Raw genomic sequence first — 18,477 nt, 5'->3', positions numbered from 1 at the left:
CGTGATTTCTCCTTTTGAAGCCTCGATTTGGGCCCTGCTTGACAAGCTTCTCCCTCATCCTTTATGGAAACATATGAAAGCAAATGAGCGTGATTTGGAAAACAAAAGAGTTTTTTAAAAAAGGAATCTTCAGACAGTGCTATTTTGCAACGAAAATAAATTCCAGTGACAGGCTGTAGACAAGGTAGGATGCTTTTTCCTTGATCCACCTGGGGCCATTATCTTGGAAAAAGCCATAGGTTTTGTCTTACCTTGTAAAGAACAGTCATCACTGGTAATTTCTTCTCCTTCCCAGCGAGAGAAAAAAATCACACTGTGTTTGTGTTGGGGGGTTTCCAGGCCCCAAGAGGGGAATTTTCTCAAAACTTTCCAGGAACACACGTCTTGGGGTGGGGGTGGGGTTCAGTGAGCAGTGAGGGTGGGCAGGTTCAGACACTTTTGCTTATGTTCTGATGTCACGTGGCAACTGTCCTCTAGATTTAGGATGTAGCTGCACCAAAGTTAGTAAATGTTCTATAGAAATAGCCATTTGAGGTCCAGCGACGTAGATGGTCAGAAGAACCCTGCTTGGCTCATTTCTAGGTGGTAACTTGTGATTATTTCTGGAAGAGCTTCTGTCTTCTCTGCCGTTTAAGACCAAGGATGACAGATACGCAAGTGAATGTGTTCTGGAGGTTAACACACTCCAAATATAACATAAAACACGTTCTATGCAATGTCAGATTGTATAGCTCCATGAGATACTCTATATGCTTGTTTAACCTGGAGGTGGCGATGGAGCAGGGGTAAGGTGCGCTTTGTGGCAGGAGAAATGAGACTCCCGTTGTCTGTCAGGTAACCGGAGCCTGTCTTCTGCTGTGGTTTAGGTGGTTCTTTTGGTCTGTCCTGGCACCCTTTCCTTTGTTGAATCTCCGGTGCAGTGTGGCTGTGACAGGATGTCTCGGTTGAATGTGCTGTACCTCTGCGTGGGATGTCTTGAAGGGGGCTTGCCTGGGATTGGCTCAGCTCATTGTTTTCCCTTGATTTAAGCTGCCCACAGGCTCTCAGGGCCACAGAGCCAGGCCACAGATGGTTCCCGGGGACTCATCCTAATTGTGCTTCAGAGGCTCTTGAGCAGAGTTTGGTATCTCCTCAAATCAGTTTATATGAGATGGACTTGAACTGCAGTTTATGCAGAGCCTTGTGGAAGATGAATGAACTAAGATTTGACTCCATGGACTCTGGGTTGACAGCAGGTGGGCCTCCTCTCCCCAGGTCACTGCGGAACCTGCTTGACGGTGAGATGGAGCACTCGGCCGTGCTCCGCCAAGAGGTCGACACCTTGAAACGGAAGGTGGCCGAACAGGAGGAGCGGCACGTCACAAAGATCCAGGCGTTGGCAAGGTAGGGGAGGGCAGAGGGACTGGGGGGGGAGGCTTTGTTCAAACCCCAAGCACACCTTTCATCAATACTTTTTAACTAAAAAAAAAAAGTGACCAATGGAAATAAAATTTATGCATCTGAAATTTAACTTACTACATTAAATGTTGAATAGTATGTATGCACATGGTTCAATATCCAAAAGGTACAAATGGTTAAACTCCGCCACCCCCAGCCACCTGGTTCACCCCTGGAGGTGGGCAGTGTTGCCGTCCCAGAGATGCTCTGTGCATTCCGTGAGCAGATGCGTACATTCGGACGCACAAACTTTTTCTTCCTTTCACTTCCCTCCCCTCCTTCCTTTCTGCCTTGGTACAAGTGGTCACGTATCCTACACCCCACTCCCTCCACAGCTTAGAGATTGTTCTGCGCTGGGTACACGGAGCTGCCATCTTTCTAACAGCCCCCGATACCTCATTGCCCGCCTGCACCAGGATTCATTTGGCTGGCACGCCAACAGCCAGGCACCCCGGTTGTTTCTAGCCGTTCGCCTCTTCTAATAATAATAACCTTCGCATTTGTTATTTTGTCCCAATATGACTCTGCTTGCCAGAGAAATTCCTGGAAGTAGAATTGCTGGGTCAAAGCGCAGTGCCTTTCTGAGTTGGATAGAGGTCGTCAAGCTGCCCTCCAGGGAGGCTGGGCCTCACCCAGCACAGCCCTGCCCCCCGGGGCGGATCCGACTTTGGGGTCTTTGATAAAATCACAGGTGAAAGCAGCGCTGGCAGAATATTTTTCACTTGCATTCCCCTAATTCAGAGTACGGTTGAACCTCTTTTTATTTGAGCCATCTTATTGTATTTCCTTTTCTGTGACTTTGTTTATATCTTATTAATAATGAGAACTGTAAAGCAGCCGCCCCCTGCCAAGCTCCAACTCCCATAATAACATGCATTTGTACTGAATTTGTTCACACGCAAACGTATTTTTCTGTACTGTACTTAAAATCTGCAGCCTGTCACTTCTTAGGCCACCTCCCTCCACCACTGAAGCTTCATGGTCACCATTTCTATATGCCTGGATGTGGCATTTCATTGAGTTAATGCACCATTTTAAAGTCAGCATTTCTGATTGCTGGACACTTGAGTTCCAGTTTTTTCCCCATTTTAGGTAAAATAAGCAGTTTATCAGGTCATTCTTTAAAACTACTTTAAAATTAGACCAGGAGATAAACCTGACTTGTGGATGTGCAGGGGAGCCCAGGGTTAAGTAAACCGACAGAAGCAGCATTTACCATCCTCGTGCTGTCAGCAGATGTGAGTGGCAGTAATGTAATTGCTATATACATGTAACTGAAAGTTGGCACCGTGATCCCATATTTAATTTTAATTTGAACTTTTCTTCTTTGTTCACATTTGAAAATGACATCTCAAGAGCATCACAGACCGTTAAATGACTATGATAAATACAGTCCCAGGTGCCTAACTTCGCATTTTCTCAACCGGACCCGCATTTTACTTGGCCATGCTAGGGTTCTGTGGTGTAATTGCGTTTTATGTTGTCATAAAGACTGAAGTCTGTGGAGTCTTGGGTTCTGAATCATCGAAGAAAGACAGACTTCTGTCGCCTGTCATTTTTATTGTGTTAGGAGCCAGCTCAGCCTTGAGTCCCTGCTCCATTGCTTGCAAATTGTGCGTTCTGGGTGAACTGCTTCACTGCCACAAGCATGTGCTTCCTCGTTTATGAAACGGAGAGGATGATCTTATCCCCCTGCGCGGGCCCAATGAGGAGGAGTGTGTGTGAAAGTACATAAGGCGCTGGGCAGCGATGTGCTATTGGAGTGTGTTTTACAGTAAATGTATTTTGAGTATATGATAATTTTTGGGTAAATTTTATTTAGCCCATGAATGGAATAGAAAAAAATAACTTCTTAACTGAGCAGGTTTGTAATCTGAAGCCTCCCCATTTAAGCAGTGGGTAGCTGAGCTTTTAAGGTGCCTGAAAGTTTGCAGTTTGCAGGTAGAAGGAACATGTATAAAGCAGGCAGACACTTCAGAAGGAGAAAACAGGAAGAAAGCAAATGGAGCAGTGGGATGTGTAAGTTTTGAAAAACTCAACTGCTGACGTGTTGCAGACAGACTTGACCTCTGCCAACTGTCAGAACTTTCTCCGGGCTTCTGGCTGCGGGAGGAGCAGCTGTCAGTGTTGTCAGGTGGTGGACCCACTTGGTCAGTTGTGGCTTGGGGGCTGGGGAGTGCTGTCACCGAAGGGACACAGGCAGGATGTGCAGGGTCACAGGCTGGAGGCGAGGCCCACATGCGTGCACCAGGGCTGCTCTGTTCTAGGTCCCCATGTGTCCAAGTGGCAGGTTTCATAATGCGGGTGGTTTAGCCTAGTGGTTGGTGGCATGGGTTCTGACGTTGGATCCTGCGGGTCCGATCATGGCTCTGCTGCTTAGTAGCTGTGGGACCTCGAGCAGGTTACTTAACTTCTCTGTCTCTGTTTCCTTGGCTATGAAATGAGGATAAGAGAAGTCTCCACCTCGTAGAGTGGTTAAATGATAAAAGGACGGACCATATGTCGGCTCCATGAATGTGCTTCATAAATGCTCAAAAATGTTAACTATCATTTTTCTCTAGTATAATAATTATATTACTAAGAAACCTTGCCTAATCAATAGTTGTATTTTAACGTCAGTGGTGCAGAAAGAGTTAAGAATTAGGCTATTTCCGACTCAAGAAAGTGAAATTATTTCTGCCGTGAGTATGCTAATGCTGAGAAGCGTGTTTGGGTGTATGTGGGGCTTACTGGCTCTGAGTGTAGAATTGTAAAAATGGGAACATCCCTGAGCAAACCTAGCGTTTTAGTACACGTTCATTTTGCTCAAAATTAATGGCTTTCCTTTTGTGCTATCATGGCTCAACAAAGAGCAAGGTCATATAACCAGCCCAGTGCCTTTGTGGCGCCAAGCAGCTGCTCCTTGCTGGGCGGAGGCATTGTAATCAGTTGCTGTTCAGGGTCGGTAAGTCTCATTCCCTGAATAATTGATTGCTTTATTTCCTGTGGAATTAAGAATACTCAAGCTAAACAGCAAGGTCCTATGGTATAAGCACAGGGAACTATATTCAATATCCTGTGATAAACAGGCTATGAAATGGAAAAGAATATGAAAAAGAATATATATATATATGTATGTATAACTGAATCACTTTGCGGTTTAGCAGAAACTAACACAACATTGTAAGTCAACTATATATACTTCAATTAAAAAAAAAAAAAAAAAAGCTCAAGCTATGAGACAGGTGTTAGCAGAAAGAAAACACACATTTACCTGACCAGAAGTACCTTTGAGGGAAGCAAGTGGACAGGGTTGTGGGCTTATTGCAGGGACATTTTCTGCTTCTGCTCTTTGTATTATTTACCCCTGGCTGTGTAACAAATTATCTCCAAACTTGACATCTTAAAACAGTGAACATTGAGGATCCTCTACAGTTTCTGTGAGTGAAGAATGTGTGAATAGTGCAGAGTTTCTCATAAGGTTGCAGTCAAGCTGTTGGCCAGAGCTGCGGTCATCTGAAGGCTTGAGTGGGGCTGGAGGGTCCACTTTCCGGCTCCCTCACATGGCTGTTGGCAGGAGGCCTCAGTTTCCTGCCGTGTGGGCCGCTCTACAGGGCTGCTCACAGCCTAGCGGCTGGCTTTCCAGAGTGAGTAACCCAAGAGCAAGGGAACACACCCAACATGGAAGCCACCACAGTGGCTTTTGTATCCAATCTCAGAAATGACACATGATCACATCTGCTATATTCTGTTGCCACACAGCTCAACCTGGTTCAATGTGGGAGGGGACTACACATGGATGGAATACCAAGAAGCAGGGGTCATTGGGGGCCACCTTGGAGACTGCCTATCACACCCACCCTGGGACAAACACTACCCCAGTCTTCCTTGGCTGGCTTATCCTTCTCCCCATTCTGTCCCTGTGGTTTGGCAGGAATGACCCCACCACTGCCCGACCTGAGCTCCAGAGCAGGATGGATGATGCCGGCCTGGTCAGTCAGCTTGTTCCATCCCTTGGCCACCATGATTGCGTCACAGGATGGCGTGTGGCCAAGCTGATCTGGTAAGAGCCAATTCTAGCATTCTTGGGAGGATATGATGGAAGCCAGGGGTTGCTGGCAGCTGTCCTTGCTGCCGTGCGGGAAGATCCTGACCCCACATGGTGACAACACACTGGTGGAGGGAGGGAGGAACCAACAGGTCCTAATGATACTGTTTGAGCTCCTGGATCCCGTCCTCCCTGAGTCTGCTTTTCCTCTGGACTTGTCAGTTATGTGAGCCAATAAATTCCTTTTGTTACTTGAGCCAGGTTGTGACTGGTCTTCTCTCTGTTGCAGTCCTGAGTCCCGACTACCCAGGCTGCCTTGTGTGGTTATTAGGGGATCAGAGCGAGTTGTTCTCTCTGTGCATGAGTAAAGCCGCTCCCTCAGTTACCAACTCGCCAGGGCCGCGATGCAGCCTCCTCGTTGTGATTACCGAGGAGGTGAGGAAGGTGTCTCGAGGAGAACCCGCTGGATCATTCCACAGAGCACTGCTCAGGGCCTCTCCTGCCTGTGTCTCATGTCGGAACCAGCCTTCCGAGCGCCCTTTTGTCACGGCTTTTCTCCTCCTGAGGCGTTCTACTAGGTGTCTGACTGGGGTCATTCCCTCCCCCTTCTGAGACTCTGGTTCTTACTCTTTAAAAGTTTGAGGGGGTAGTGGGTGTGGGGCCCTGTCCACACCTCGTGTGCAGAGACGTTAAGCAAGATGCTGTGCGTGTGTCTTGGTCACTGCTGGTGTGGAAGGGCCATGTCTCATCCCCAGCAGGGGGAGCAGCACAGACTCCTGGCTCTGCCACTCACTAATTTCTCAAATCTCCGGTTACAACCGGGGCATAATAATCTTAACTAATATTCATGCTTTTGATGGCAGAAACCCAAACCAAATTAGCTCGGGTCCGCAGGGGAATTTTGTGTTGCTGGAACTGGTCCCTGGACCTGGGTGCTCCCGTGAGGTCCGTGCTCTTCCCCCCTGCTCTTGGCTCCGTGTTAATGTCGGTCTTAGTGCCTCTGCACTCAGCAGCAAAGATGACCTGTGTGACACCAAGCCCCCTGCAGGATCCAGAGAGAAGAGACTCTTTCTCCAATGTCCATATGTAACATTTCAGGAAGACTCTTCCTTGGGCGTGTCGTGGCCAGGAGTGAGCAGAGGCCATGACTGACAGCCTTGCCAGGTCCCCAGGGCAGGTGGCGGGCAGATGAATCCTGTCTGTTATGCTTCCTCATAGGATCGTGGGGAAGATGACACGAGCTCATGCTCCTAAAGCACTCAGCACAGCTCGAAAATTATCATAAGTGCTCAGTGGGCGTTCCCTGATTTCTTCTTCCTAGCTGCTGCCTTGGCCAGGCATGGCGAGGGATGCTGAGGCTTGGCCAGAATCTCGTGGGTCCTTCACTTGACCCATTTCCCCCTGCAACGAGCATCTTGGAGCCTTTGACTACTGGACTTCATTTACCTTCAGGCCCTCCTGGTGTTATTTTTCCAGCCCTGCCGGCCCAGCATGTGTCCCTTTGTTTATTTGTCCCTGTTGGGCTGCCGAGCAGTGATCTGATGTGACAGCGTTCTGCATGTGAGACAGAACTGGTCTGCACGATCTGTAAGTGAGGCTGGACCAAGGACCTTGGGAGCCCTGCTCATACCACTCCATCCAGCCCCCTGGGAGGCCTTTATTGGCTTTCTATGAAGGTTTTAAATCTCTGTTTCTGCCCTAAGGCTCAGTCTCTTGTCTTTTTTTTTTTTAATTATTGGAGAAAGATGAAGACTGCTTTTTGTGAAAAAGAACAATAAACATCTTGTGTCCATCTAAAGACATTGATTATGTTTTTAATCACAAGAGGCAAATGATCAAAGTTGAGAAAGTCAAACATGGAGGATACTGGCTTGAATTCTGAGCCTGTCATGGGTTAGGGATGGCATTTGGAAGCAAGAGTTGGTTCTTTTCATCGCCAACTCCCAGTTGGAATACATTCTGTGACAGGGAAAGCCAATAGTAGGTTTCATCCTGTTGCCAACTCTGGGAGTGGCTGACTGGGGTTTTGGGTTGAGAAGGATTCTGGGGTCTCATCTGGGCTCAACAGGAGGGAGTGCTGAATTGGTGACGTCTGTCATGGACAAGAATTTGCCATCCCTACACTAGTGCTGGTGGAGCAGTGGCAACTGCTGGGATAAAGTCCCAAAGCCAAGAGGGCAGAGTCATACATGAGACTGAAAAAGGAAGAATTTGTCATTCTTTTATGATGTCCCATTGTTCAATTCTGTCTCATGAAAGAAACATGCTCTGGAGGACTGTTTCAAACCCATTACGTAAAACAAAGCAAAACTGCAGCCAGGGTGAGTAGAGATCAGAAATAAGGTCCAATTTTTGTCTATATGTATTTCAAAAAATTAGCACTTGGTTTGTTGTCTGATTCTAAAAGCCCATGGTTGAGAACTGAGAGTTGGGAAGGCGACTGAGAGTGGGGTTCTTTCACGAGAAGAAGGGTTGCTATAGTGGACATTGTATTGTTTCCTGAAAAGCCCTCCCCTACATTTTTCCCACACTGGGGAATCATCCATGGCTTGGTTTTTCAATTTTTTTCCTCTTGGTTGGTGGTAGGGGTTGAACTCTCCCAAACACCAAGGGTCAGCCCTGATTTGTCTAATCTGGTCAAGATAATTCCATCTCCTTTCTGAAATGATTGGTTCAGGTAACCATGGCTTGACCCAGCTAGGTGTGGTGATTGGACTTGGTTCAGGAAATGGGCACGTTATCTAATTCTGGAGATGTGGTTGAGGTTTGCTAGGGCTTTGGAAGAAGGTGGTCCCTTGGTTGTTGGATGGCTGGAGTGGCTCCCTTTAGAACATGTGCTGTGAGGGTGTAGAGGCTGGAACTGCTGTAGCCATTTTACCAACACGAGGGAGACAGCCTGAGGGTGAAGCTTATGCTACAGCTTGGAATGGAGAGGAGGGGTGAGAGAACTGGTTCTTCCTTATAGTACCAAAGGGCTGTTAGATCAACCTCCCCTGGAAGCCAGATTTTCCCCTTGTGTTGGCCAGTAAATCCCCTTTGCTAGTTAAGCCATTTTGATTCAGGTTTTCTGCTTCTTGCTTCATCAGGAACACTCACCGACACAGAAGGCTTTGTCCACCATCTCCTGCCCCACCACTGGCTAGGTCACATCCCTCTGTGGCTGTCCTTCCATGGGAACCAGTGTCCTGCTATAGTTGTATTAGTGTCAGTTGTGTGTCTGTATTGTGTTTGCTTTTAGGCTGTAAGCTCCACGAGGTCAAGGACCATATGCCTCTGTGCTTTACCTTGTTTGTCTTCCTTGTCTCTGGCATCACACCTGGCACACAGTAGGTGCTCTGTAATAGTGGTTAAATGAGGGAGGGCAGGGACCATGGGACCAGTGACAGCGCCACTTGGTCCGAGTCTCACTGAGGAACGTCAGCTCTTTGGTCACCTGACGACTCTCCTCCTGTTAGTGCCTTCCCTCAGCACAGAACTGTCACACTGAGCTTAGCTTCAGATCTGTCGATGGTTGTCATTTGCCCCACGGTGATGTTCTGGTCAAGCTTGGTGACTTGTGGCTTTCTGGAAACCCCTCAGCCGTCTACTTAAATTTTTTCGATTAAGATAGGTAGGTAGTGTGAGATCTCTCAGTATGAAGTGATGGAAACCCGCTGAAAACTGGTGCTGTTGATCGGCTTGTATAACTGAAAATTTCGGAGAAGAGCTAGCTCTCCGCCCAGCTGGACCCAGGGGCTTGGGGGGGCGGTGCCTGCGGGACCTGCTTCCTTCCGTGTCTCCCCTTTCTTTCCTTCGCTCACAGCTTCATTCTCAGGCCTGCTCTTCTCTCGTGGTGACAAGAGGGCCCCCCGGCAGCACTAGGCATAAATCCCGTCGGCTTGGCACCCAGTGGAAGGAGAGCATGTCTTCCCGAAAGCTGGGGAGAAAGTCCCGGGATTCACTCTCAGTTCCCCAGCGGGATGTGTTGCTTTTGCTGCCGGGCCTGGGTCACGTGCCCACTGGAGCCAGGAGGCGGCTCGCTTTTCCTCACCTAGCCACGCGGAGCAAGAACAAGAGACAGAGGCGTTTCCTCAAGAGGACAGTCGGGGAGCGTGTCCCATCAGGTGGGGGTGGGTGGTGGGGAGGCAGAGCGTGGGCAACCCCTGCGGTGGGCGCAGCTCCTCGTCACATTTGCAGACTGTAGGTTTCCTGAAGTAGAGGTATTGTCGTTCTTGAGCCAGCCCTCCCGTGAGTGATGGTGAAATCTGGGCTTCAGGTCATCCCAGCGTCTCTGCGTGTCTTTCCTTGGTGGGATGTTTACGTCTGATATAATTTGGCCTCGTTAGCAAGCGCCTAGTCCAGCCACTTTGGCATGGTTAGACATATAGTTCTCAATTTTAGCCCAGTATCCCTTAAAAAAAAAACCAACCCCTTTACTATCCTGAAATGAAGTTCATAGCTAACATACCCTACCTGCGCAAATAATGTAAAAAATCAGTATAACACGCTAACTCTAATATGAAGGAGAAATAATAGGAAAGTAATTTATAATATTAATACAAAGTAGATTACAATATATATTGGCTGGGCATGAGCTTTGCTAGAAAATCATGATGCAGTTAAGTGCTCATACCTACTTAAAATGCATAAGTTTGGATTTAAAGGCAGCAAGATCAGAAGTCACTCTTTATTTTTATTTTTTTTTGTATTTTTATTTTTTTATTTTTATTTTTTTTAAACATCTTTATTGGGGTATAATTGCTTTACAATGGTGTGTTAGTTTCTGCTTTATAACAAAGTGAATCAGCTATACATATACATATGTTCCCATATGTCTTCCCTCTTGCGTCTCCCTCCCTCCCACTCTCCCCATCCCACCCCTCCAGGCTGTCACAAAGCACCGAGCTAATATCCCTGTGCCTTGCGGCTGCTTCCCCCCAGCTATCTACCTTACTACGTTTGTTAGTGTGTATATGTCCATGACTCTCTCTCGCCCTGTCAAAACTCACCCTTCCCCCTCCCCATATCCTCAAGTTCGTTCTCCAGTAGGTCTGCGTCTTTATTCCTGTCTTACCCCTAGGTTAGAAGTCACTCTTTAGAAGAAGTACAGAAAATGAAAGAGCAGAGCATGGTGGACCCCAGGGTAAAAACTGGTTTATTCAGTGCATAGTTAATGAATTCAAGGACAGGCACAGATTACAAACAAGCTTTTCACCCACGTAATGGGCCATCAGGACCATTGAAAGCATGGCAGGATGTAGTTTGCTCTTGGTTGTGTGCAACTGTCTTGTCTTTCAGGACAGTTCGTAGCCTTAGTTCTCCCAGTGCTGGTAGCACCTTATCATTGTGGTGACCGAAAGCATCTCGACACTCTGGCCTCGCTTAGGCTTCGCTATGCTTTATAGTCAGCCGGGGAGCTTTACAACTGTGTCCACTCCCAGTGAGAATCACCGCTTTAGCCCTTGCTGCAGCGTTCTCATCTTCAAGTTTGTAAACGTACCTTCAGAATTGTGTGTTCAAGAGCCTTGTGGTCCATGTTCACGTGGCCACTCTTTTAGAATCCTTGTCCGGGGACCGAACCGTGACCACACGGAATTATCCGTTGAGCTCCTGGTGTCCTGGCCCTCCCTGCCCCTCCTGGCCTTCACTTTTCCTTGGGTACGAAGCGGCCTTCCCCAAGCTTGCTGGCGCTCTCGCTCCGCTGAGTCTCACTAGCTGAGTGAGTTGTGCTCTCCGTCATTCTCCCGCACGTCCTTGTCAGCAGCTGACAGGTCCTTGGTGACTCACACCAGAGCAGCCAAGGAGAGCGGAGTGCGTGGGGGCGGGACTGGCGTGTGGGGACAGGGGTGAGGGCAAGACGCGCCTGTTAGGGCAGGAGACACCATGGCACAGGAGGAGGAGCTGGTTTCCTGAGGTTTAATGCTGCCCGGATCCAGGGAAAGATGGTTGGTTAGTTGATACTCATTTGTTCATTGGTTGATTCACTCATCAAACACCTATTCTGTGTGAAGCTGGATCAGTCAGAGAAACCAGAGACAGCTGACTAACCTCTAGGTGCTGAAAATCAGGGGAGGACTATATAAACACAGACTTTAACCTTTTGGCCAGTAATTCCCTGTGCTCCAGTTGAGGTGGCCATTCTTGGAAGGAAGTACGGGGCAAGCCTGGACTTGAGTCCAGCTTCTGAAGGCCGGGACTAGAGTAAGGTGGGTGAGGCCCCTAGGGTGCAAAAAAAGGGAGGCGCTCGCTCTGAGGGCCCTGCGAGTGCTCCTTCCACTTCCAAATGTGTGATCTCAGCTGGTCATTTCACCCCTGATGCTTCTCATCTAGAAAACTGCGACATAGTAGTCTCTCCCTTCCAGGTACTATCAATACACAAAAGATAACGCACGAGAAGAGCTACGCACAGCGAGCACCCTTCATAAGTACTTAGTAAAAGGCAGCTGTGACTGTTATTACCGGTTTTGCACAAGTAAATTATCCCTCCATTCAAGGCTGCAAAGAGCCACTTTCGGGAGTTAATCTAGCCCGCCGTTGCTCGGATGTAACTAACTAATAAAGAATTCTCTGAGGAGCTAAATGCCTTATTTAGACTTGGCTGTAGATACATTGCAGTCACCAGGGGAGCTTTTTTTTTTTTTTTTTTGCGTTACGCGGGCCTCTCACTGCTGTGGCCTCTCCCGTTGCGGAGCACAGGCTCCCGACGCGCAGGCTCAGCGGCCATGGCTCACGGGCCCAGCCGCTCTGCAGCATGTGGGATCTTCCCGGACTGGGGCACGAACCCGTGTCCCCTGCATCGGCAGGCGGACTCTCAATCACTGCACCACCAGGGAAGCCCACCAGGGGAGCTTTTTAAAAAATTTTTTTTATTATTTATTTTTGGCTGTGTTGGGTCTTTGTTGCTGCGCAGGGGCTTTCTCTAGTTGTGGCGAGTGGGGGCTCCTCTTTGTTGCGGTGCGCGGGCTTCTCATTGCAGTGGCTTCTCTTGTTGCGGAGCACGGGCTCTAGGCACGTGGGATTCAGTAGTTGTGGCACGTGGACTCAGTAGTTGTGGCTTGCGGGCTCTAGAGTGCAGGCTCAGTAGTTGTGGCGCACGGGCTTAGTTGCTCCGCGGCATGTGAGATCCTCCCAGACCAGGGCTCGAAGCATGTCCCCTGCATTGGCAGGCAGATTCTTAATCAGTGCGCCACCAGGGAAGTCCCAGGGGAGCTTTTAAAACTGCTATGACCAGGCCGCTGTCCAGACCAATTACATCAGAATCTCTGGAGGCAAGACCCAGACTGCTCAGGTGCAGCCAAAGTTGACAGCCCGTGGCTCAGAGCAGTGCGTCTCAAACCATAACGCGTCCACCAGGCACCTGTGGGTCATGGTGGACCTCGGACTCCTATTCCGCAGGCCTGGGCGGGGCCTGAGAGCGAGTATTTGTAACAAGCTCCCGGGTGGTGCTGATGCTGCCCGAGGCCTCACGCCGCTATGAGTGTCCAGGGCTCACACAGATGCTGGTGATGATCTGAAAGGGGAATTTCAGTGGTTCGAAACCCCTGGGCTCTTAGAACGATGTGAAGGCACTTGTGATTTTTTAAAAATCTCAGAACCAAGTTTGGAGTTAGTTTTTGTTTGTTGGCTTGTTTGAAGAAGGCAAAGCATGCTATGGTCCACTATAAGAATTAGCACTATTAACATTTGTCATTTTTGCTTTTCATTTTATTTTTAACTGAACTATAAACAGCATGCAGGCTTGCTTTTTGTGGGTTTTGGAGGATCTGCATGTGGGCTTTTAACACGAGCCCATCATTCTGCAGCTTGCCTTGCTTGCCCACCATCAGGTTGAATGCTTTTTGGTTAAGATGCCCACAAGGGGGATTCTGGGATGGAATTCAGTCATGACTGGCCAGTGTGAGATTTCTTGAGAACGCTCTTGTTTCTGTGCTTAGAAAAATTACTTTTGGGACTTCCCTGGTGGTGCAGTGGTTAAGAACCCACCTGCCAATGCAGGGGACACGGGTTTGATCCCTGGTCCGGGAAGATCCCACCTGCTGTGGAGCAACTAAGCCCGTGCGCCACAACTACTGAGCCTGCGCTCTAGAGCCCGCGAGCCACAGCTACTGAAGCCCACGTGCCTAGAGCCCGTGGTCGGAAACAAGAGAAGCCACCGCAATGAGAAGCCCGTGCATGGCAACAGAGACCCAACGCAGCCAAAAATAAATACATTAATTAATTTAAAAAATGTTGGAAAAGATAACTTTAAAAAAAGTTACTTTTAAGTTGTAAAAGCAACATAACAACTTGAAATGAAAAAAGAGAGTCCCAAATCTCACGACCCTAGCATGACAGTTCTTAGTTCATTTAAGTACAATTTTTACATAGTTATACCACCATTAGTGTGTCCATGCAATTTTTTTTTTATGGAAGTATAGTTGATTTACAGTGTTGTGTTAGTTTCTGGTGTACAGTAAAGTGATAAATTTTATGTATGCACATATATATATATACACACACACGTATATATATATTCTTTTTCAGATTCTTTTCCATTATACCTTATAACAAGATATTGAATGTAGTAGGACCTTGTTATTTATCTATTTTATATGTAGTGGTGTGTATCTGTTAATCCCAAGCTCCTAGTTTATCACCCCCCCCCACAGCTTCCACTTTCCCCTTTGGTAGCCATAAGTTTGTTTTCTATGTCTGTGAGTCTGTTTCTGTTTCATAAATAAGTTCATTCACGCCTTATTTAATTTAATTAATTTATTTTTGGGCACATCGTGCAGCATGCGGGATCTTAGTTCTCCGACCAGGGATTGAACCTGTGCCCCCTGCAGTGGAAGCGTGGAGTCTTAACCACTGGACCGCCAGGGAAGTCCCTCTGTCATATTTCAGATTCCACATAGAAGTGATATCATATGATATTTGTCTTTCTCTGTCTGACTCACTTCACTTAGTATGATAATCTCTAGGTCCATCCATGTTGCTGCAAATGGCATTATTTCCTTCTTTTCTTATGACTGAGTAATATTCCACTGTGTATATACCACATCGTTATCCATTCATCTGTCGATGGACACTTAGGTTGCTTCCATGTCTTGACTGTTGTAAATAGTGCTGCAGTGAACATTAGGATGCATGTATCTTTTCAAATTAGAGTTTTCTTCAGATATATGCCCAGGAGTGGGATTACTGGATCATATGCTATCTCTATTTTTAGTTTTTTAAGGAACCTCCATACTGTTTTCCATAGTGGCTACACCAGTTTACATCCACACCAACAGTGTAGGAGGGTTTATACAGGCAATTTTTATTTTGTTTATAATATTTTCTTGTGTTTCCCTGTAGACTTCAAACTATGTTTAAGTAGAGATTTTTACCCCTAGAATATAAAAGAAATGCACAAATTACGATCCTTAAGTCTGGGAAGAACAGAAGAGTTTAAAGAAGAAAACCACTTGGACACAATTACTGTTAATGTGTTTTATTCCAGTTTATTTTATGTGTACATTCACTTTACATAATTCAGATCATTCTGAATCCATAAGTTGATGGTCTACTTTGAAAACCAGTAAAATATAAGTAAATGTAAGTAGAATATCCTCATGCTGTTCGCTTATGTGGACGTTACTGTTGATGGCCGTGTAGAATTACATGTTGGGTTATGTCCTTGTTTCTCACACCATTTCCTTTTCTAACCATTTCCCCCCTTCCCCTCTTTTTAGAGTTAGTATTTTCATGAACATAATTTTTTTGTCCAGTCCTTCTTTTATTTAAAAAAAAAATCTTGAGCTGGATTTCTAGAAGTGGAATTCTCATTTTAGAAAGTATGAGTATCTGTAAAGACTCTTATTTTTTTTTTATAGTAATCTTTTATTTATTTATTTATTTTTATATTTTTATCTTTGGCTGTGTTGGGTCTTCGTTTCTGTGCGAGGGCTTTCTCTAGTTGCTGCAAGCGCGGGCCATTCTTCATCGCGGTGTGCGGGCCTCTTCACTATCGCGGCCTCTCTCGTTGCGGAGCACAGGCTCCAGATGCGCAGACTCAGCAGTCGTGGCTCACGGGCCCAGTTGCTCTGCGGCACGTGGGATCTTCCCAGACCAGGGCTGCATTAGCAGGCAGATTCTCAACCACTGCGCCACCAGGGAAGCCCTGTAAAGACTCTTGATTCCTATTGCCAAAATCCTTTCCAAGAAGAGGCGACTTGATCCCCCCTCCCCCATCAGCCTGTGGAGGGCCTGCTTCCTTGGCATTTTTAATGGCTGTGTAGCACACCACAGTTTACTTCACAGTGTTCACGTGGGTTAGTGTTTAGGCTGCTTCTAGTTTTCTGAGATTGTAGATAAAGGCTAGGATGATATCCCTTTGTCTGTAGCTCATTCTGCCTCTGTCAGTTTCTTTCCTCAGGCTGTATTCCAGGACTGAGGTCATGGGGCAAAGGATAGGAAGGCTTTAATGGCACAAGTCATGTGGTTCTGGCTCCAGGGTGAGGCAGGAGGACCCACCCACTAGAGCTTTAGCTGGTTCCATCATCATTCATCACCACTTGGCTTCTGCTTTTGTGGCTGTGGAAGGTGCAGGTATCCTTGGCATGAGTGATTTCCCAGCTGATTTTTCTTTTGGGAGCAGAGCTGCGGGAATCCCTCACAGGCCAGAGAATGGAAATGCCAAATGCATTCATGTCTGAACTTAGAACCATGAACGCTGGAGAGCCGTATACATTCCTTCGTGACCCTTTCAAAAGTTTGTGACCTGTGTCAGTTTCCTAGATACTTTTTCCAAATGAAAATGATGGGCAGGAACAGACAGAGGAATAGGAGCCCTGTACCATCTCTTAAAGCAATCGCGCACAAGGGAGAAAGCCACGTGCTTGTTTATTTTCTCTAATGCTTCTTGAATCCAATCAAAGACTCAGGTTTTGTTGACGAACTAAAATTTTTAGGGAGTAAGCAGCAAGGTATATTTGCACGCACATCTGCATTTTGAAGCACGTGCCACCGTGGAATGGTTCAGCGTCAGAGCCGTTAGTAGTCGGTGCCAGATGTTCCCCACAAAATGTGCACCAGACACGGAATTGGGTGGTTCATCAAGATGCGAAAAACAGGCAGCTGTTAAGGGAAAAGGGAGGTGGTTGTGTCTGAAATGTTTCTTTAGCCCATCACTTTTCCCCATCAAAGCACAGAAGCAGGAGGAGATAAAAAATTACCCAAACCAATCAATGTGATAGAACTCTCATTAAAAGGTTATGATAATTGTCTGCTGGGGAGGGAAACGTGTTTGCCATTCATCAATGCTCCATTTGCTGTCTTTTTTTTTTTTTTCAATATGTGGGCCTCTCATTGCTGTGGCCTCTCCCGTTGCGGAGCACAGGCTCCGGACGCGCAGGCTCAGCGGCCATGGCTCACGGGCCTAGCCGCTCCGCGGCACGTGGGATCCTCCCGGACCGGGGCACAAACCTGCGTCCCATGCATTGGCAGGTGGACTCTCAACCACTGTGCCACCAGGGAAGCCCCTATTTGCTGTCTTTTCTAATGAGAGGTAGGTAGAAAAGTCTAGAGGAGTAAACACAAATAACAGAATGGCTTTGAGGGATAACAGAAGAGCCCAGGAAAGGAGACCAATGGCGGGAGAGATGATACTAACAAGCAGACGTCGGTGTTCGTGTTACTTGAGAGAAATAGTTGAAATTAAACAGCTGGACCTCACTCATCCCAGGAGCTGGGGCCCTTTGCTCAGTTTAACGCCCTGGCTTCTTCCTCTTTGCCTTGGAAGAGGCAGAGTTGGTAAGCTGGTTCTCCGTAGAAAATAATTTTTCAAACCTTGCCTTTCCGGTACGATTCACAAGGTGGCAATTTCCGTGTCACTGAACATGAAGTCTGGGTCTTAAATATAGCCAGCATGTGAATGCCCTGCAGGCGGTGACAGTGGCAATGACATCACTGCTAAGCAACTTCTTGTTATTTTGGAGCCGGGGAGGGGAGCAGCGGGAGGCTCAGTGGAGGGGAGATATTCTTGGCAGCAGCAGTAATGCACTTTAAAGAGAGACAACTGTCAAGTCTAGTGGCTTTGGAAGTTTGCAAAGTTTATTTGTTCCGCGAGCAAACAAAAGTTCACCGAGTTCGTCCCGGGTGCCAGACGCAGACAAGGCACAGACACAGACATGTGAGATGCTCACCTACCATCACGCGGCTCACGCCAAACAGCCATCACAAAGATGTTTTATTTTAAGCAGAACTGTTTCTTCAAATGCAGTCTTTCTTGGGAGCTCCAAATGTAACCTTGCTGAGAGCTGAGCTGCAGGGTTGGAGCGGAGGGCGGGGGTCCTGGAACACCACCTGCTGAACTACTAAACCCCCATGTGAGCCACACCGAAAAGGCAATTTACAAACGATCAGCTAGTGTGGAACAGGTTTTCCTTTGAGTTCATTTCTCTCGTTTCTGGTAACGTGGAATAAGGGCTGAACTAAACCCGCAGATGGTCCCTGCAGCTCTTCTCCATCTTGTGAGGCTGTTTCGTTTCTCAAGGTGGTTTCGCTAGGAGTGGAGTTAACTGTGTCTTATGAAATACTCTTGTTTTCCTCCTCATTCAGTCATTGGTCTGTCAAATCTCATAGTGCAATCTCTCCCCTTCCCCTCATTCTTTTTTCTTTCTTTTGTTTTTTTTTTTGTAGCATTTATCATCTTCTGATACGTTACTTATTACAGTCAGGTGTTACTGCATTTTTCTCTTACTCTGTAGGCCTTGTGGGGGCAGGGAGCTTTGTCCCATCTGTTCACAGATTCACAGATGGATCTATCTTGGGGGCCTGTGCAATGCCTGGCACATAATACAGCTCAGAAATTTGTCAGATGAACAAATGAGTATTTGTCAATTACTTCTCTGTTGTTGCTCTGCTATGTTTCTGGCTTAAGTTTCCACGGTTCTTTATGGTCTAAGATGGCTGCTAGAGCACTAGCCATTACATCTACATTCTCAGCAGCAGGAAGGGTGAAGCAGGGGAAGGGTGAAAAGAGTGTGTGCCAACTGCTTTTAAGGAGGTTACAC

General features: G+C 47.2%; 1 protein-coding gene across 1 annotated transcript in view; it reads left to right on the top strand.

Annotated features, from left to right (window-relative positions):
• SNX29 (sorting nexin 29) overlaps positions 1 to 18,477 on the top strand; it is a 524,651-nt gene that overhangs the window by 112,517 nt on the left and 393,657 nt on the right. The window contains exon 12 of the mRNA XM_065892522.1: positions 1,255 to 1,383. Within this exon, the coding sequence (XP_065748594.1) occupies positions 1,255 to 1,383 (129 nt within the window). The remainder of the gene's footprint in view (positions 1 to 1,254; positions 1,384 to 18,477) is intronic.

Source organism: Phocoena phocoena, chromosome 15 (genome assembly GCF_963924675.1).
Source record: "Phocoena phocoena chromosome 15, mPhoPho1.1, whole genome shotgun sequence".
Lineage (NCBI taxonomy): Eukaryota > Metazoa > Chordata > Mammalia > Artiodactyla > Phocoenidae > Phocoena > Phocoena phocoena.
Note: the sequence above shows the minus strand (reverse complement) of the source record. Positions and strands in the feature narration are given on the sequence as shown.